General features: G+C 48.8%; 1 protein-coding gene across 2 annotated transcripts in view; it reads right to left on the bottom strand.

The window, feature by feature from the left end:
* Positions 1-7,839: 7,839 nt before the first annotated feature.
* LOC121005365 (zinc finger protein with KRAB and SCAN domains 1-like) overlaps positions 7,840-21,902 on the bottom strand; it is a 30,355-nt gene continuing 16,292 nt past the window's right edge. The window contains exons 2-5 of one of the 2 annotated variants that reach the window (XM_040438055.1): positions 13,983-14,465; positions 12,987-13,055; positions 12,767-12,847; positions 7,840-8,286 (exon numbers count right to left, since the gene is read on the bottom strand). In XM_040438055.1, coding sequence (XP_040293989.1) covers positions 7,901-8,286; positions 12,767-12,847; positions 12,987-13,055; positions 13,983-14,370 — 924 coding nt within the window. In that variant the 5' untranslated portion in view covers positions 14,371-14,465 and the 3' untranslated portion in view covers positions 7,840-7,900. The remainder of the gene's footprint in view (positions 8,287-12,766; positions 12,848-12,986; positions 13,056-13,982; positions 14,466-21,902) is intronic. The other variant, XM_040438057.1, reaches the window with a different exon arrangement.

Raw genomic sequence — 21,902 nt, 5'->3', positions numbered from 1 at the left:
ACCGCCCCCGTCCCCATTATAGTCCATGGGGACGGAGCGGCGGCACGGCGAAATAGCTGCAGGACAGATCCGACATGGTGAACAGCATGTCGGATCCATCCTGCCACAAGTGTGAAAGTACCCTTAGGCTGAGTTCACACTGGCGTGACGGATATGTTCAGGATGCGTCCCGGGTGTACTACGGCAAACCTGCGCGAGTAGGTACCCAATTGCAGTCAGTTTTGATTGCGTTCCGTTTTTATCGCGCGGGTGCAACGTGTTTTGCACGCGCGTGATAAAAAACTGACTGTGGTACCCAGACCCGAACTTCTTCACAGATGTTCGGGTTTGGGATCAGTGTTCTGTAGATTGTATTATTTCCCTTATAACATGGTTATACGGGAAAATAATAGCATTCTGAATACAGAATGCATAGTAGGTGGTCAATTGAGGGTTAACCCCCTCAGCCCCCCCTTAATGACCAGGCCGCTTCTTACACTTCTGACCTACACTACTTTCACCGTTTATTGCTCGGTCATGCAACTTACCACCCAAATGAATTTTACCTCCTTTTCTTCTCACTAATAGAGCTTTCATTTGGTGGTATTTCATTGCTGCTGACATTTTTACTTTTTCTGTTATTAATCGAAATTTACCGAAATTTTTGCAAAAAAATGACATTTTTCACTTTCAGTTGTATTTTTTTTAAAAAAAAACTACATTTCTATATAAAATTTTCTCAAAATTTATTGTGCTACATGTCTTTAATAAAAAAAAATCCAATAAGTGTATATTTATTGGTTTGCGCAAAAGTTATAGCGTTTACAAACTATAGTACAAAAATGTGAATTTCCGCGTTTTGAAGCAGCTCTGACTTTCTGAGCACCTGTCATGTTTCCTGAGGTTCTACAATGCCCAGATAGTAGAAAAACCCCACAAATGACCCCATTTCGGAAAGTAGACACCCTAAGGTATTCGCTGATGGGCATAGTGAGTTCATAGAAGTTTTTTTTTTTTGGCACAAGTTAGCGGAAATGGATTTTTTCTCACAAAGTCTCCCTTTCCGCTAACTTGTGACAAAAATTTCAATCTTTCATGGACTCAATATGCCCCTCAGCGAATACCTTGGGGTGTCTTCTTTCCGAAATGGGGTCACATGTGGGGTATTTATACTGCCCTGGCATTCTAGGGGCCCTAAAGCGTGAGAAGAAGTCTGGAATATAAATGTCTAAAAATTTTTACGCATTTGGATTCCGTGAGGGGTATGGTGAGTTCATGTGAGATTTTATTTTTTGACACAAGTTAGTGGAATATGAGACTTTGTAAGAAAAAAAAAAAAACTATTTCCACTAACTTGGGCCAAAAACAAAAAAATCTTCTATCGCCATGCCCCTCAAAAGTGATCTTTTTATAGCGCCGCAGCGATTTTACGGTGTTTTTGCAGTGATCAGAAAAAAACATTTCTGTCACTGCGGTAGGGCGGACTGAACGCACAAGATCAGGCCTGATCGGGCGAACACTGCGCTTTTTGTAGAGCCTATAGAACATGTCCTATTCTTGTCCGCAATTGCGGACAAGAAAAGGCATTTTCTATATAGTTTTGGCAATGTGCGGATCCGCAAAATGCGGAAAGCACATTGCCGGTGTCCGTGTTTTGCGGATCCGTAAAACACATACGGGCGTCTGAATGGAGCCTTACAGGGGGGTGATCAATGACAGGGGGTGATCACGGAGTCTATATGGGGTGATCAGGGGTTAATAAGTGACAGGGGGGGGGGGCGTAGTGTAGTGGTGCTTGGTGCTACTTACAGAGCTGCCTGTGTCCTCTGGTGGTCGATCCAAGAAAAAGGGACCACCAGAGGACCAGGTAGCAGGTATATCAGACGCTGTTAACAAAACAGCGTCTAATATACCTGTTAGGGGTTAAAAAAATCGGATCTACAGCCTGCCAGCGAACGATTGCCGCTGGCAGGCTGTAGATCAGCTCGTTTACCTGCAGTTCCTGTGAACGCGCGAGATGACGCGTCGAAGAGGAATGAATCGACCGCCTCCGGAACACAATCCTGCGTTAGGCGGTTAAAAAAATAATTAACTCACCTTCTCCTCTTGATCGTGTAGCTGCCGGTCTCTTCTTACTTCTTTAATCATGACTTGACGGCTAAAGGACCTGTGGTGACGTCACTGAGCTCATCACATGGTCCATCACCACGGTGATGGATCATGTGATTGGACCATGTGATCTGACGTCACCCCAGGTCCTTTAGCCGGCAGCTCATGATTAAAGAAGTAAGAAGAGACCGGCAGCTACACGATCAAGAGGAGAAGGTGAGTTAATTATTTTTTTTAACCCTCAATTGACCTTCTACTAAGCATTCTGTATTCAGAATGCTATTATTCTCCCTTATAACCATGTTATAAGGGGAAATAATACAGTGAATAGACTGTCATCTTAGCAACCGTGCGTGAAAATCGCACCGCATCCGCACTTGCTTGCGATTTTCACTCAGCCCCATTCACTTCTATGGAGTCTGCGTTGCGTGATAAACGCAGAATATAGAACATGCTGCGATTTTCACGCAACGCACAAGTGATGCGTGAAAATCACCGCTGATGTACACAGCCCCATAGAAATGAATTGGTCCGGATTCAGTGCGGGTGCAATACGTTCACCTCCTGCATTGCACCCGCGCGGAAATCTCGCCCGTGTGGACTCAGCCTTAGGGACACTGCAGACTGTGCCGCCACCCGCTGCTGGAAGGCGATGAATTCTCCCCTAGAACATCAGAGTATTACAGCGCTGGTGAAGTGTGCCACAATTATACCCTGCCGGGGGCGCTGCCCTCCTGCTCTGGACACGGCCTCAGGCTCTATTCACATCGGCAGTTTTAGGCGTTTTTCATTCAGGTTTTCTTGTAGCCGAAGCCAGAGGTAGATTATAAAGGAAAACTGTGCGCGAGCCGAATGTATAATGTGAACAGGGGGTAACAGGGGGTAAAAGGGGGGCCCCAGGCAGTGGCGTGCCCAGGGAGACCGCCATGACAAATCCTTTCAGCCACATCTCGTCTCTACACAGACGCATTCGATTTCTCAGTTTTTCCATCAACCTCCCCATCCTGGTGTCCCCACAGTGTCATCCTGCTGCCACCCCCAATACTGTGCCCGTTGTGCCCCCCAATGCCCCAGGTACTGTACTGCTGAAAAAATAGTGACCCCCGTAGATATAATTGGGGTCATTCATCAAACTGGTGTAAAGTAGAACTGGATTTCCAAAAGAGCTGTCAAAGATGAAAGGTGGAATCTGATTGGTTGCTATGGGCAACTAAGCCAGTTCTACTTTACACCAGTCTGATAAATTACCCCAAATGTCCCTATAGAGTCTACAGCAGCTATAATGTCCTCTAGAGACCCCCAGTAATAATACCGCCCTCTATTGTGCTCCAGGCAATAATCCCTGGATAGTGTCCCCAGAAATAATAGAATTGCCTCTACAGTGCCTCCCCAATAGAAAGGCCCCCATGCAGTAGTGTCCCCCACACTGCCTCCATACAGTAGTGTCCCCACACAGTAGTGTCCCCCACGCAGCCCGCACACAGTAGTGTCCCCCACACAATAGTGTCCCCAACATTGCCCCCCACACAGTAGTGTCCCCCACGCTGCCCCCTCACAGTAGTGTCCCCCACACAGTAGTGTTCCCCACGCTGCCCCCCACACAATAGTGTCCCCCACACAGTAGTGTCCCCCCACACAATAGTGTCCCCCCACACAGTAGTGTCCCCCACGCTGCCCCCTCACAGTAGTGTCCCCCACACAGTAGTGTTCCCCACGCTGCCCCCCACACAATAGTGTCCCCCACACAGTAGTGTCCCCCACACAGTAGTGTCCCCCACGCTGCCCCCACACAGTAGTGTCCCCCACGCTTCCCCCTACACAGTAGTGTCCCCCACGCTTCCCCCTACACAGTAGTGTTCTCCACGCTGCCCCCACACAGTAGTGTCCCCCACACTTCCCCGTACACAGTAGTGTTCTCCACGCTGCCCCCACACAGTAGTGTCCTTCACACAATAGTGTCCCCAACATTGCCCCCCCACACAGTAGTGTCCCCCACGCTGCCCCCACAGTAGTGTCCCCCCACACAGTAGTGTCCCCCACGCTGCCCCCTCACAGTATAGTGTTCCCCACGCTGCCCCCCACACAATAGTGTCCCCCACGCTGCCCCCTCACAGTAGTGTCCCCCACACAGTAGTGTCCCCCACGCTGCCCCCTCACAGTAGTGTCCCCCCACACAATAGTGTCCCCCACGATGCCCCGACACAGTAGTGCCCCCCACACAGTAGTGTCCCCCCCCACACAGTAGTGTCCCCCACGCTGCCCCGACACAGTAGTGCCCCCCACACAGTAGTGTCCCCCCCACACAGTAGTGTCCCCCCCCACACAGTAGTGTCCCCCCCCACACAGTAGTGTCCCCCCCCACACAGTAGTGTCCCCCACGCTGCCCCCACACAGTAGTGTGCACCCACGCTGCCCCCACACAGTAGTGTCCCCCCCCACACAGTAGTGTCCCCCATGCTGCCCCCACACAGTAGTGTCCCCCCCCACACAGTAGTGTCCCCCATGCTGCCCCCACACAGTAGTGTCCCCCCCCACACAGTAGTGTCCCCCATGCTGCCCCCACACAGTAGTGTGCACCCACGCTGCCCCCACAGTAGTGTCCCCCACGCTTCCCCCTACACAGTAGTTCTCCACGCTGCCCCCACACAGTAGTGTCCTTCACACAATAGTGTCCCCAACATTGCCCCCCCACACAGTAGTGTCCCCCACGCTGCCCCCACAGTAGTGTCCCCCACGCTGCCCCCTCACAGTAGTGTCCCCCACACAGTATAGTGTTCCCCACGCTGCCCCCCACACAGTAGTGTCCCCCACGCTGCCCCCTCACAGTAGTGTCCCCACACAGTCGTGTTCCCCACGCTGCCCCCCACACAATAGTGTCCCCCACGATGCCCCGACACAGTAGTGCCCCCCACGATGCCCCGACACAGTAGTGTCCCCCACGCTGCCCCCCCACACAGTAGTGTTCCCCACGCTGCCCCCACACAGTAGTGTTCCCCACGCTGCCCTCACACAGTAGTATCCCCCACACAGTAGTGCCCCCCACGATGCCCCGACACAGTAGTGCCCCCCACACAGTAGTGTCCCCCACGCTGCCCCCCCACACAGTAGTGTCCCCCACACAGTAGTGTCCACCCACGCTGCCCCCACACAGTAGTGTCCACCCACGCTGCCCCCACAGTAGTATCCCCCACGCTGCCCCCACAGTAGTGTCCCCCCCCCCACACAGTAGTGTCACCCACGCTGCCCCCACACAGTAGTGTCCACCCACGCTGCCCCCACAGTAGTATCCCCCACACAGTAGTGTCTCCCACACAGTAGTGTTCCCCACGCTGCCCCCACACAGTAGTGTTCCCCACGCTGCCCTCACACAGTAGTGTCCCGCAGCCCGCACAACGCCCCCCACACAGTAGTGTCCCCGACGCTGCCCCCACACAGTAGTGTCCCCCCATGCTGCCCCCACACAGTAGTGTCCCCCCATGCTGCCCCCACAGTAGTGTCTCGCACATTGCCCCCACACAGTAGTGTCCCCCCCCATGCTGCCCCCACACAGTAGTGTCCCCCCCATGCTGCCCCCACACAGTAGTGTCCCCCCACACTGCCCCCACAGTAGTATCCCCCACACTGCCCCCATACAGTAGTGTTCCCCACGCTGCCCCCACACAGTATTGTCCCCCCACGCTGCCCCCACAGTAGTGTCCCGCACATTGCCCCCACACAGTAGTGTCCCGCACATTGCCCCCCACACAGTAGTGTCCCCCACACTGCCATCCATCCCAAAATAATTTGCCCCCCACTGTGCCACACAGTATCGCACCATATTCCCCCCACATCCCCCTGTGTGCCCCCCCTCATGTCCCCCAAAGAACTTGGCACATAAAATAAAATAAAAATTTGCCCCCACCCACTATCCCACCATATTTTCCCCCCACACGTCCTCTGTCCTGTGTGCACCCCGGCCCCCTCATGTCCCCCAAAGTTGTCACATAAAATAAAAATAAAAGCTAAATACTTACCTGTGCTTGCTCGGCGCGCGCGATGACGTCATCACGCACGCCTGCACTGGGATTTCACTACCGCATAGGTTTCAGGCCTACTAGGGAACTATGGCGGTGATCGGCAGCGGGGCAGGGAACTATGCGCTCCGCTCCCTGCCCAGCCGCAGTATGTGGGTCACGGGTGTCAGCGCTGTATTGATGAAAGCGCTCATTGCTTCTGGGCCTGCTTGCACCCCCGTCAGTCGGCACTCGGGCACACCGCCCCCCCCCCCCGGCACAAGCCCTTTAACCCCTTGCTGTCCATGCACATCAGGGCACCCTGTGTGGCACGCAGTCCCTGTACAGACTGGCCAGGAGGACTCCTGGTAATACTGAAAGTGTCCTGTGGGTGGCGCACGTATCACTCGCAGGATGATCGGCCACGTCCCATCAGAGGCTGATGTTTTGGGCCCCGGTGAGTGTTGTCTCATCTCCAGCCAGGGGTGGATTGGGAACTCAAAGTGGCCCTGGAAATTTTTTTTAGAAGTGGCCCCATCTTGTAGGTGGAGCCAAAATGGCAGAACACGTGACCAAGCGCAGTGGGCGGGGCTGGCTGTCGGTTTTGTTGCTACCATTTTGGAATGGATATGCCTTTTGTCATTTTTGATCATTTTGTATTCAGTTTTTTTGGGGAGATGAAGCGACAAAAAAACAGCGAATCTGTAATTTTGAGTTCATCATACGGAATAAACACGTTTATATTTTATCAGTGCGGACGTTTTGTGGGCAACACTGACTGATCCTTGTTTTATTAATACGTGGGAAAAGGGTCTGATTTAGATTTTTATTCATTTTGAATTTTGTTATAGTTGTTTTTTATCACTTATTTTAAGTCCCCCTAGGGGGATTGTTTGATCGCTTTTCCCATAGACTGTAATAACTTACCACTGCAGCCTATAGGAGATTTACGGTGTTCCTATGGAGCCCTGCCACAGGAACATCGCTATGGCAGGCCTCGGAGTCTTCCAACGCCAGCAACCTCCATGTCAGCATGCGGGATCATTCAGAGCCCCAGGGGGAAGATGACTCGGATGCTGTGGTCGCAATTGACCACAGCATGTGAGGGGTTAAACCTCCTTGAGTTATTGCAGTCACAGACAAAGCCTGTCTGAAGCAGCAGGCATCCAAGCAGATATGGCACCTGCTCAGCTACTGAGCGGGCGCCATGTTTTAAGTCCTGACTTCCACTGTACATGTATAGCGGAGGTCGGGAAGGGGTTAAAATAAGTCATTCCCCATATAACTGGGGCCTTCAGCATTATAATTGAAAAACCTTTATTCCCTTTTATCCAAACTGTTACTGGGGCGTCTCAAGCCCAGGACCTTCTGTATCAGAGGCACAGGCTCCACAGATGACGTTTCAGGTAGAACGTGGTCACACTTGGTGGAAACGTTGTAGATAAAATACAATTTCAACGTTTATTAGATATGCGTTAAAAGAAAGGGAAGGATATGTGAGGCCCTACCTCAAAAAACACAAAAAAATGGAAAATATTATTGTCAGCGGCTTCATCGGTGTACACCAGTGTATAGGGTTACTGTAGAGCATCCCTCCATTCTGGGATCGCTGCTCTTCAGGACCTGGTCTCTGCAGTTCTGTGTGGCGCACCACCTGGTATACAGCACTGTGCACGGATACGGAGGAGTGCGCTGTGTATAACCCTGGTGAGGCTTCAGTCCCAACCTTACATGTATGGGGTCCGGCAGAGGACTCCTGAGCAGAGTTCAGTCACCCCCGGAGCGGCGCTCGGCCTCTCCTCCAGCGCAGTGCCGCCCGCTCAGCAGCCATGTTTTATTTTCTTGTGTGTTTTAAGGCCGGCGGCGGACTGAAAGGCTTTCCCGCACTCCTCGCACTCGTGCAGCGTCTCCTCCAGGTGCTCGGCCTGGTGGGCTTCCAGGTCCGGTTCTGTCGGGAAGCAGGAGCCGCAGATCTCGCAGCACAGAATCACCTCCGCGTGATGCTCTGCAGGGCGCGGTGCTCTGCGGGAGGGACCTGTCGGGGGGGACCCCGGGGTGCGGCTACGTGTCCGCTCCGCCTCCTCCGGCTTCTCTTTAGGATTCCTTATTCTTCTCGTCCTTGTAACCGCCGCATCACTGGGTCGCAGAGGGTCCATGGAGGCCCCGACATCGTCCTCTACCCCCGATCCTGGACTCGTGTCCGCACCTGACAGAAGGACAGACATCAGGACATAACGGGGGATGCTGCATTCTGTGTGAGTGGAGTATAGGACACGTGCATGCAGCTGTGGATGTGACAGGAGTATAAGAGGTATGGATACAGCTCTGGATGTGACAGGAGTATAAGAGGTATGGATACAGCTGTGGATGTGACAGGAGTATAAGAGGTATGGATGCAGCTCTGGATGTGACAGGAGTATAAGATGTATGGATACAGCTGTGGATGTGACAGGAGTATAAGATGTATGGACACAGCTGTGGATGTGACAGGAGTATAAGATGTATGGACACAGCTGTGGATGTGACAGGAGTATAAGATGTATGGACACAGCTGTGGATGTGACAGAAGTATAAGAGGTATGGATACAGCTCTGGATGTGACAGGAGTATAAGATGTAAGGATACAGCTCTGGATGTGACAGGAGTATAAGAGGTATGGATACAGCTGTGGATGTGACAGGAGTATAAGAGGTATGGATGTGACAGGAGTATAAGAGGTATGGATACAGCTCTGGATGTGACAGGAGTATAAGATGTATGGATACAGCTCTGGATGTGACAGGAGTATAAGAGGTATGGATACAGCTCTGGATGTGACAGGAGTATAAGATGTATGGATACAGCTGTGGATGTGACAGGAGTATAAGATGTATGGATACAGCTCGAGATGTGACAGGAATATAAGATGTATGGATGCAGCTCTGGATGTGACAGGAGTATAAGAGGTATGGATGCAGCTCTGGATGTGACAGGAGTATAAGATATATGGATGTGACAGGAGTATAAGAGGTATGGATGGAGATCCGGATGTGACAGGAGTATAAGATGTATGGATACAGCTCTGGATGTGACAGGGGTATAAGATGTATAGATACAGCTCTGGATGTGACAGAAGTATAAGAGGTATGGATACAGCTCTGGATGTGACAGGAGTATAAGATGTAAGGATACAGCTCTGGATGTGACAGGAGTATAAGAGGTATGGATACAGCTGTGGATGTGACAGGAGTATAAGAGGTATGGATGTGACAGGAGTATAAGAGGTATGGATACAGCTCTGGATGTGACAGGAGTATAAGAGGTATGGATACAGCTCTGGATGTGACAGGAGTATAAGATGTATGGATACAGCTGTGGATGTGACAGGAGTATAAGATGTATGGATACAGCTCGAGATGTGACAGGAATATAAGATGTATGGATGCAGCTCTGGATGTGACAGGAGTATAAGATGTATGGATGCAGCTCTGGATGTGACAGGAGTATAAGAGGTATGGATGCAGCTCTGGATGTGACAGGAGTATAAGATGTATGGATGCAGCTCTGGATGTGACAGGAGTATAAGAGGTATGGATGCAGCTCTGGATGTGACAGGAGTATAAGATATATGGATGTGACAGGAGTATAAGAGGTATGGATGGAGATCCGGATGTGACAGGAGTATAAGATGTATGGATACAGCTCTGGATGTGACAGGGGTATAAGATGTATGGATACAGCTCTGGATGTGACAGGAGTATAAGAGGTATGGATACAGCTCTGGATGTGACAGGAGTATAAGATGTATGGATACAGCTGTGGATGTGACAGGAGTATAAGAGGTATGGATACAGCTCTGGATGTGACAGGAGTATAAGATGTATGGATACAGCTGTGGATGTGACAGGAGTATAAGAGGTATGGATACAGCTCTGGATGTGACAGGAGTATAAGAGGTATGGATGTGACAGGAGTATAAAATGTATGGATACAGCTCTGGATGTGACAGGAGTATAAGAGGTATGGGCGTGACAGGAGTATAAGATGTATGGATACAGCTGTGGATGTGACAGGAGTATAAGATGTATGGATACAGCTGTGGATGTGACAGGAGTATAAGATGTATGGATACAGCTCTGGATGTGACAGGAGTATAAGAGGTATGGATATGACAGGACTATAGGAAGTATGGATGTGACAGGAGTATAAGATGTATGGATACAGCTGTGGATGTGACAGGAGTATAAGATGTATGGATACAGCTGTGGATGTGACAGGAGTATAAGATGTATGGATACAGCTGTGGATGTGACAGGAGTATAAGATGTATGGATGCAGCTCTGGATGTGACAGGAGTATAAGATGTATGGATGTGACAGGAGTATAAGATGTATGGATGCAGCTGTGGATGTGACAGGAGTATAAGAGGTATGGATACAGCTCTGGATGTGACAGGAGTATAAGAGGTATGGATGTGACAGGAGTATAAAATGTATGGATACAGCTCTGGATGTGACAGGAGTATAAGGAGTATAAGAGGTATGGATATGACAGGACTATAGGAAGTATGGATGTGACAGGAGTATAAGATGTATGGATACAGCTCTGGATGTGACAGGAGTATAAGATGTATGGATACAGCTCTGGATGTGACAGGAGTATAAGATGTATGGATACAGCTGTGGATGTGACAGGAGTATAAGATGTATGGATATGACAGGACTATAGGAAGTATGGATGTGACAGGAGTATAAGATGTATGGATACAGCTGTGGATGTGACAGGAGTATAAGAGGTATGGATACAGCTGTGGATGTGACAGGAGTATAAGATGTATGGATGTGACAGGAGTATAAGATGTATGGATGCAGCTCTGGATGTGACAGGAGTATAAGATGTATGGATGTGACAGGAGTATAAGATGTATGGATACAGCTGTGGATGTGACAGGAGTATAAGATGTATGGATACAGCTGTGGATGTGACAGGAGTATAAGAGGTATGGATATGACAGGACTATAGGAAGTATGGATGTGACAGGAGTATAAGATGTATGGATACAGCTGTGGATGTGACAGGAGTATAAGATGTATGGATACAGCTGTGGATGTGACAGGAGTATAAGATGTATGGATGTGACAGGAGTATAAGATGTATGGATGCAGCTCTGGATGTGACAGGAGTATAAGATGTATGGATACAGCTCTGGATGTGACAGGAGTATAAGAGGTATGGATGTGACAGGAGTATAAAATGTATGGATACAGCTCTGGATGTGACAGGAGTATAAGAGGTATGGATGCAGCTCTGGATGTGACAGGAGTATAAGATGTATGGATACAGCTCTGGATGTGACAGGAGTATAAGAGGTATGGGCGTGACAGGAGTATAAGATGTATGGATACAGCTGTGGATGTGACAGGAGTATAAGATGTATGGATACAGCTGTGGATGTGACAGGAGTATAAGAGGTATGGATATGACAGGACTATAGGATGTATGGATACAGCTCTGGATGTGACAGGAGTATAAGATGTATGGATGTGACAGGAGTATAAGATGTATGGATGCAGCTCTGGATGTGACAGGAGTATAAGATGTATGGATGTGACAGGAGTATAAGATGTATGGATGCAGCTGTGGATGTGACAGGAGTATAAGATGTATGGATGCAGCTGTGGATGTGACAGGAGTATAAGATGTATGGATGCAGCTGTGGATGTGACAGGAGTATAAGATGTATGGATACAGCTGTGGATGTGACAGGAGTATAAGATGTATGGATACAGCTGTGGATGTGACAGGAGTATAAGATGTATGGATACAGCTGTGGATGTGACAGGAGTATAAGATGTATGGATACAGCTCTGGATGTGACAGGAGTATAAGATGTATGGATACAGCTGTGGATGTGACAGGAGTATAAGATGTATGGATACAGCTGTGGATGTGACAGGAGTATAAGATGTATGGATACAGCTGTGGATGTGACAGGAGTATAAGATGTATGGATACAGCTGTGGATGTGACAGGAGTATAAGATGTATGGATACAGCTGTGGATGTGACAGGAGTATAAGATGTATGGATACAGCTGTGGATGTGACAGGAGTATAAGATGTATGGATGTGACAGGAGTATAAGATGTATGGATGCAGCTCTGGATGTGACAGGAGTATAAGATGTATGGATACAGCTCTGGATGTGACAGGAGTATAAGAGGTATGGATGTGACAGGAGTATAAAATGTATGGATACAGCTCTGGATGTGACAGGAGTATAAGAGGTATGGGCGTGACAGGAGTATAAGATGTATGGATACAGCTGTGGATGTGACAGGAGTATAAGATGTATGGATACAGCTGTGGATGTGACAGGAGTATAAGAGGTATGGATATGACAGGACTATAGGATGTATGGATACAGCTCTGGATGTGACAGGAGTATAAGATGTATGGATGTGACAGGAGTATAAGAGGTATGGATACAGCTCTGGATGTGACAGGAGTATAAGATGTATGGATGCAGCTCTGGATGTGACAGGGGTATAAGATGTATGGATACAGCTCTGGATGTGACAGGAGTATAAGATGTATGGATGCAGCTCTGGATGTGACAGGAGTATAAGATGTATGGATGTGACAGGAGTATAAGATGTATGGATACAGCTCTGGATGTGACAGTCAGTAACGCTCTCGGATGTCTTACCTGGGACCCGTGCGCTCTCTCCCCCATCCGCGCTGCCGCTCCCGTCCTTTCCGATTCTTCTGTTCTCTGGAAATAACAGAACTGAGCAGAGATCACCCCAGACCATACACACTGATGTCTGCCCCGGGGTTGATGCTGCTGGGTCAGAGTCGGGACACAGCACAGATATCGTGCACTGCATTATGGGATCTCAGCTAAGCTCGGTGATTATGAATGGTACCTGAGATCCACACGGTTTCCTCCCCCGCAGATCGCATGCCGCCATCTTCTCTTGTGTCGTCGTCATTACCTGGATATAAAGACACCATATGTGTAACAGGACGGAGATCAGTAGCTGCCGACAAACGCTGCTCTCCCCACTCCTTCACCTCTGCTGGGACCTTCTCCTTCCACCCTAACAAGACCCGGGTAAATCATGTATCCGATGGCAGAACTTCATTATAAAGATTAACTAATAGGGAGGTTGGAATAAATAGGTATGGAGGTCCTGTGTAGAGCGGGCAGTGTGTGGCGGCATTATCTTGTAACATCACATCTCCAGAGTCAAAGAAGGCAGTAGAAATGGTTCCACAATGTCCTGGACATACCGAAGGCTGGTCAAGGTTCCCTCCACGAATACCAGACTATGGAAACTAATGGCGCCCCGCACCAAGACACCCAGGGTTGGTCCTGTGGGTCTCTGAACTCCCCTTGTAGGCGCTCTCCAGCCCTCCCGCAAACTCTGATGGGGCCATCAATGGCAGAGGATAGTATTCAGGGATGAGGGCAGGTTCTGCCTTGGTACCAATGATGACTTTTTATGTTCCCACAAGATAATGCCGCCACACACTACACAACATGCTCTTCAGGGTATCCCCAGATCTCTCCACCGCTAAGAATATCTGAGACTGGTTGGGGCGACGGATCTCCCATGTACAGCAGCCAACAACCAACTTCTCTGAACTATGGGTCAAAGAGGAAAGAGCTTGGAATGACCACAGGAGGATATCCAGCATCTGTATGACCGCTACCATGCCACAGCAAGGGAAGATGCCACCCAGTATCAATGTGACCTACACCCTACTGCAGAACCCAAGATAAAGAGGGCACCACCCTGTGTGATCAGTGACCAAACACCACCAGTGCGTTATACTTTGTAAGTCTCAGCTCAATCACATTCAGTTTTCTAGGTGTTCTTTCATTTTCCATATATATATTTATATACAGGAGGACACACCTTGTTTGGCCTTGTTTCCATGTTGAAGGTCTGGCTTTTTGGAAGCAATTCCTCCATGAAGGCCACTTCTGGCCAGGCTTCTCCGCACTGTAGATGGGTGTACCTGGATCCCAATGGTTTCTGCAAGTTCTGAACTGATAGCGCTGCTGGACATCTTCCCATTTTGAAGGCAAGTAAGCATGATGCGTCTTTCATCTGCTGCACTAAGTTTCCTTGGCCGACCACTGTGTCCACGGTCCTTAATGTTGCCCGTTTCTTTGTGTTTCTTTAAAAGAGCTTGAACAGCGCATCTTGAAGCCCCAGTCTGCTTTGAGATCTTTGACTGAGAGAGACCTTGCTGATGCAGTGTGACCACCTTCTCTCTTGTCGCTGTGCTCAGTCTTCTCATGGTGGATGGCCTTCTGTCTTCCACAACCTCACCGCTGTAGCAGAGTTTGGCTGTTTCTCCTACACTTCTGTTTCAGTTAATGACTGTGTTTTAACCTAAATATGAAAATAAAGATAAGTATCACCTGAATAATTAATCATACCCCTGACTATAATCCTACAATAACCCCGACCGTGTGTGAGTCTACCTAGAAGGACTGAAGCCGTTGGAAAGGCAATGGGTGGTCACAGCAAACACCGATTGGTTTAGATTTCTAATTTCTTCATTCACTTTGAATTTTGTTAATAAAACATTATAATTTCACTTATCGGCAATTTGATTTTCTTGAACCCATGTCAGCACCATAGAGAGATGGATCTGCCCCCACAGTTAGACAGGAAGCCCCAAGGCAAATAAAAATGGAACACCCTCTTCCTCCATTAGTGTTGATTCCAGAACAAATTCTAAAAACTAGACCAGGCACAATCTTATAAAGAACAGATTTCACAAAACATTTTAGAAAGGCACTTATCTTGACAGAGGATGATCAAAGCTGAAGATGTCTGCTGAAACCACCACTGACTACATTACAAAACAGATGTTTAGATCCAGGATCTGCTGGAGGCTTTTCTCTTTTCCTTCTGTTAGGTCGCCAAAATCTCCAATTTTCCTTGCAATCTGGCAACCATGATGGAACCCTACCGTGGCATCCATCCTGCTGGAGGAGCCCACGGATTTGCTGCAAGAGGTCTAAAGAACCCCCTTGGACCCTTCAGACCTCGAAGGGTCCACACCGCTGGAATTACTGCACGAAGGACCTCAGCAGACATTTGCCAACCCTCCAGGTACTTCCTGGGACTTCCAGACTGATGGCAAGTATTTATAGGGTTTTGCTGGTGCCCTATACCTAAAAAATAAATCACGGAAAATAGGGGTGCACCGAAATGAAAATTCTGGTCCGAAACCGAAAATTCAGGATGCCCTTGACCGAAAACCGAAACTGCCTTTTTGCCCAAATACTTTTAAAATCCTTTTTTTTTAATGATTGGCGCTGTTATGGAGAGGGGGATCTGTGGGTGGCGCTGTTATGGAGAGGGGGATCTGTGGGTGGCGCTGTTATGGAGAGGGGGATCTGTGGGTGGCGCTGTTATGGAGAGGGTAATCTGTGGGTGGCGCTGTTATGGAGAGGGGGATCTGTGGGTGGCGCTGTTATGGAGAGGGGGATCTGTGGGTGGCGCTGTTATGGAGAGGGGGATCTGTGGGTGGCGCTGTTATGGAGAGGGGGATCTGTGGGTGGCGCTGTTATGGAGAGGGGGGATCTGTGGGTGGCGCTGTTATGGAGGGGGGGATATGTGGGTGGCAATGTTATGGAGAGGGGGATCTGTGGGTGGCTCTGTTATGGAGGGGGGGATATGTGCACTGTTATGGGCATAACAGTGCACAGATCCCTTTCCCCATAACAGTGCACAGATCCCCCCTCCCCATAGCAGTGCCATAGACCGATCCCCCTACCCATAACAGCCCCGGCCCTGCTGCTCACAGCATCACTCACTGCATCTTTATTTTACCTTACAATCGTGACGCTCCAGTAACAACTCTGCAGGCAGAGCGGAGGGCGGCGTAACGTCACTTACTCACGTGACGCACCTGCTCCGCCCACTTTATGAATGAAGGAGGCGGAGCAGGCGCGTCACGTGAGTAAGGGACGTTACGCCGCCCTCCGCTCTGCCTGCAGAGTTGTTACTGGAGCGTCACGATTGTAAGGTAAAATAAAGATGCAGTAAACCGCCCGCCCACAGATGGTGGGTGACAAATCCCACACCCCATATTTTCGGCCGATATGTAACAATATCGGCCGAAATGGATTAGGTACATTTTCGGCCGATATTTTCGGCTGCCGGAATTTCGGTGCACCCCTAACGGAAAATAATGCACTAACACAATAGATGCAAACATTATATATGAACTAAGACCTCACTCTGATATGATAAAATCTGAGACTCTCAGCCAATATATTTTAATCAAAACACATCTGTGCCCACCTACCAGTGCCAAGGTGGTCAGGCAGGTCCTACTCTACACCTATCTATGCCATATGGACATCTACATTGAGGAGAGCAGACCCTGCACATAATAGTGCGCTGCTCCTAGTCACCTCTGTGTGCACCAAGCAACCAATGAGAGGAGGAGCCCGCACCGCTATATGTACCACCTAATCATGAGAGCCCGCACAGCTATATGTACCACCTAATCATGAGAGCCCGCACAGCTATATGTACCACCTAATCATGAGAGCCCGCACAGCTATATGTACCACCTAATCATGAGAGCCCGCACAGCTATATGTACCACCTAATCATGAGAGCCCGCACCGCTATATGTACCACCTAATCATGAGAGCCCGCACCGCTATATGTACCACCTAATCATGAGAGCCCGCACCGCTAAATGTACCACCTAATCATGAGAGCCCACACAGCTATATGTACCACCTAATCATGAGAGCCCGCACAGCTATATGTACCACCTAATCATGAGAGCCCGCACAGCTATATGTACCACCTAATCATGAGAGCCCGCACAGCTATATGTACCACCTAATCATGAGAGCCCGCACCGCTACTGAAATTGTCAACCAGGCATAGCCACAGACAGCCACCAAGGTAGACCGCCACCCAGACATGGCGGGTCATGTAGACACCCTCTCAGAGCCCAAGTACAGTCATCCAAACACAGTTGTTGCCATCCAGATGCGGCCTTGCAAGGCGCCAGCCATCCAGACATGGCTGCACCAGCTCTTTGTATTTATCGGACCGCGCTGCTCAGAATCTCTTTAATATGGAGCCATGTGCACCTTCAGATATAGGAAAACATCAGTATCCACATAAGCGGCCCTTCTCAGTGAGCCATTCTGTGAATCAGCAAAGGGGTCGCACAGATCGCGAAGCATCGTCAGCCAAGGACAACTTTAAAAAATGTATTATACTCACAAACGTAGACGAATTTAAAACATTTCATAAAAGTTGCAAGCCCTCGTGTTCCTGCCCGACCCGGGTTTCGCTCACGCTTCGTCGTCGCTCACAGCTGCCAGCCATACAATTAGGGACTCGCAAGTAGGCAGCCAATCAAACACAACTGCCGACACAAGCCCAGCAGCAGACAGCTACGTTTTCATAGCCACAGGAGCAGTCGTTCCAGCAAGCATAAACACAGAAGCAATCAGCGGGTAAATAGGCACATGACAGTGGTCACCCCGGTATGGCTCCTCACAGGTAAAAGACACAAAGTCAGTCAGTTTTTTTCCTAGGCTGTCCAGGCTCAAAGGCAGCCGGCCAGAAAGGTCTGGACCCAGAGGCCTTCAGCCTACAAGTATAAAAATGATGATTACACTTACCGGTAATCGGATTTTCCCCTCCCCCACGACAGCACCTTAGAGAGAGATTTCAGAGATCATCCTCAGGGTGGGTGACAGTGCTCAAGACCTTTGTGCCAAAGAGAAGGTCAGAAATAGAATCGAGCTGAAGCCTATAGTGCTTATAGAAAGTGGACGGAGAAGACCAGGTGGCCGCACGACAAATCTGTTCAATGGATACGCTGGCCCTCTCTGCCCAAGAAGTGGACACTGCCCTCGTGGAGTGCGCCCTCACACAAACAGGAGGAGAAACACCGGATACTGAATACGCCAGGGATATAGCTTCTCTGATCCAGCGGGCAATAGACGCCTTAGAGGCCGTATTACCTTTCCTAACCACAACGAATAGTACAAATAAGGCAGAAGATTTTCTCCAATCTTTAGTTACTTCCAGATACTGCAAAATACACCTCTTGACATCAAGGGAATGCAGCTCCTTTTCTCCGTCATCTTTTGGTTCTGAAAAGAAAGCTGGAAGAACTACCTCCTGAGCCCTATTTGACCTAGAAGGGACTTTCGGCATAAAACCGGGATCTGGTCTGAGAACTACCCTGTCTTCTCTAATGGACATAAAAGGGGGGTTAATGGAGAGGGCCTGAATCTCCCCAACCCTCCTGGCCGACGTTAAGGCTACCAACAAAACCAGCTTAAGGGTAAGCAATTTAACTGAGCAAGAATCTAGTGGCTCAAAAGGATGTTTGGTTAGGGCATTTAACACTAAGTTAAGATCCCAGGGAGGAAATCTAGAGCCCTTCACCAGCATCACCCTGTCAACTGCCTTAAAAAACCCATGGGTCCATGGCTAAACTCCTTCTCCTAAGACTGACAATGCTGACACCTGCACCTTCAGTGTACTTTTTGCTAACCCGAGGGACAACTTTCTCTGGAGGAATTCTAACACCTGAACCACCGAAAATTCTAACGGCCAAGAAACCCTTTTTACGCCTAAAAAGGACAGGAACTTTCTCCAGACTCGCGCATAGATAACGTTCGTCACCTCTTTCCTACTTTTCATTAGAGTGGAAATGACCTCCTCTGAGAATCCCTGACTGGCTAAAAATGACCTTTCAAATTCCACGCCGAAAGGTGTAGGGACTCTACTTCCGGGTGGAACACTGGACCCTGCGACAACAGGTTCGGAAATCCTGGCAGGATCCATGGGTCCGAAACTGACATGGCTCTCAAAAGGGAAAACCAAGCCCTCTTCGGCCAAAAGGGTGCTATTAGGATCACTCTTGATTCCTCGTACCTGATCTTCCTTATCACTAGCGGAATCAACTGTAGAGGGGGAAAGGCATAACCTAGAGGGAAGTCCCATCTCTGGAGGAAGGCATCCACTCCAGATGGGCACTCCTCTGGACTGAGGGAAAATAACTTTTCTACCTTTCTGTTTTCCCTACTGACCGAAGACCCCATAAATCCACTATCTGGGAGAAAACCTCTGGATTCAGAGACCCATTCCCCCTAACGTAACTTGTGGCGACTCCAGAAATCTGCTCAAGAATTCTCGACCCCTCTTATGTGAATGGCTGAGAGATGTAGCACTCTCCCTTCTATCTCCTTGAAAATCCATTCCGTCTCTCTCCGTAAGGAATCTGACCTGGTTCCTCCCTGATAATTGAGATATGAGACGACCGCTCAATTGTCGGACATTACTCTCAAATGCCTGTTCTGGGTCATTGGAAGAGCTGCTCTCAAGGCTCGTAAGACTGCTCGTGAGCCCCCCCACGTGAGCCCCCCATCCCCAGGGGCTGGCGTCTGTAGTTACTACTACTGGTTCCGGAAAGGACCAGGGAACTCCCTGAGTCAAATTCTCTACTTCCTTCCACCAGTTCAGGGATGAAAGCGTTAAGTCTGATAATTTTATGATCGACTACAGAGACGTCCCTGCCCGTTTCGTGGCAGCCAGGATCTCTCCCTGTAGTTGTCGAGAGTGTTGTTGAGCCCACTGGACTGCTGGCATACAGGATGTCAGAACTCCCAAAAGGGACATAGCTTTCCTTATGGATAGTGCTTCTCCTGACTGAACCCTCTGAATGACTTCCTGAACTCCAGCCACTTTCTCCTCTGTGAGGAAAGTTTTCTCCTGTCTGGAATCCCAAGAAAACCTGACTTGTTGATGGCTGCATCCTGAACTTCTGGAAGTTCAATAGCCACCCTAGAGACTGAAGTACCTCCATCACCTGATTCAGCGCCCTGACAAATGCCGCCCGAGACTAGACTGGGCCACCACCAGAACATCGTCCAGGTAAAGCATAAACGTGATGTTCTCCTTTCTGACGAAAGAAGCCATCTCCGCCACTACCTTGGTAAAGATCTGAGGCGCCATAGAAAGGCCAAAGGGAAGTGCCTGGAATTGAAGGTGAAGAACACCGGACTCGGTTCTTACAGCCACCTGGAGGAATCTCTGGTGGTCTGGATGTATCGGAATATGATGGTAGGCATCTTTTAAATCCAGAACCGCCATATGGCAGCCTGGAGATAAAAGATATATTGCTGACCTGATAGTTTCCATTTTGAATTTTCTGGCCCTCAGGAATTTGTTCAGGTATTTGAGATTTATTATCGCCTGGTATGACCCATCTGGTTTCTTCACTAAGAACAGGGTAGAATAGAAACCCTTCCCCTGCTCTAACTCTGGGACAGGAATTAACACCTTTTTGTGTTTGTTAATTTTTTTATTTCTTGCAGAATTGAGAGAGAAGACCTTGAAATCACAAATCTTTCCGCGGGATATCTCAAGAATTCCAATTTCAGACCCTCCCTCAGAAGACCTATCAGCCATTTTCCTGCCATCTTCTCCCAAGCAGAAAGGAAGAATTTTAATCTTCCTCCTACTGGGATCATGGCGTCATTGCTTTCCCTGTTTTTCTGTACGGGCTGAGGCTGATCTAAACAAAAAACCCTTATTCCCAGATCTAGGCCTTGCTCCTTACTCTCTATCTCCCGTCTGCTTTTTATTCTGAAATCTTGACGGTTCCGAAAGGGCCGTTTATACTGCTTGAACTGAGTAAAGGACTCCTGGGGAAATTTCTTCTTTCTATCTGCAGCTTTTTCAAGCAAGGAGTCTAGTTCAGACCCGAAAAGGAATTGGCCGTCACAGGGAATGCCACATAGCCTCAGTTTCGAAGCCTCAGTTTCAAAGGCATATCCCCCCCCCTCTCCAATTTTTAAGCCACAAAGCACGTCGCGCAGAATTGGAAAGGGATGCGGCTCTGGCTTCCAGTCTCACCACGTCCACCGAGGCATCCGCAATAAAGTCTGCGGCCTTTTGGAAAGTGGGTATGGATGCCAACCACTGCTCTCTAGGGCATTTGTCCCTGGTCTGCCCCTCCAGCCTATCTAACCATAGTGATATAGACCTCGCAACTACTGTGGCGGCTATACTAGGCCTGAAAGCAGCCGCAGAAGACTCCCAAGAATTCTTAAGAGAAGAATCTATCCTCTTATCTAAAGGGTTCCTTAAAAATCCCATATCCTCAAAAGGCAAGGAGGATCTCTTAGAAATTTTTGAAATGGCTACATCAAGTCTTGGGGCCTTATCCCAGGATGTAGAAGCCTCTTCCTCAAAGGGGTACTTCCGTTTAAAGGTTTTTGAAACGAACGGCTTCTTATCCGGCTTCTTCCATTCTTTCTCTATCACCGCTAAAATAGATTTATGAACAGGAAAACAACATTGCTTACCGGTAATCGTTTTTCTCGATACCCATGACGGCACCCTGTGCGACTCAGGACCTCCCATCAGGACAGGAAACCTGAGAAGATAAAAAGGACACACCTCCACACAACACCAGTAGAAGAAATAAATTGTTCTCCGGAGAGAAGCGACAAAGGGTTAAAAACCCCTTTTTTTTTTTTTTTTTTTTTTTTTTTTTTATATCTATATTACGTCATATAGACCTGGCAAAAAGCCATCAACAAATATATATATATCTGCTTGGGAAGGGAAATATCGGGTGCCGTCATGGGTATCGAGAAAAACGATTACCGGTAAGCAATGTTGTTTTCCCCTCACCCATGACGGCACCCTGTGCGAGATAAACTATAAGTAGAACCTAGGGGGGGGCCACAGCCTGAAGGACTTTCTCTCCAAAGGAAGCATCAGAATGGAGCTGTAATCTGTAATGTTTAAGAAAAGTAT

Source organism: Bufo bufo, chromosome 6, assembly GCF_905171765.1.
Source record: "Bufo bufo chromosome 6, aBufBuf1.1, whole genome shotgun sequence".
In the NCBI taxonomy this organism is placed as follows: Eukaryota; Metazoa; Chordata; class Amphibia; order Anura; family Bufonidae; genus Bufo; species Bufo bufo.
Note: the sequence above shows the minus strand (reverse complement) of the source record. Positions and strands in the feature narration are given on the sequence as shown.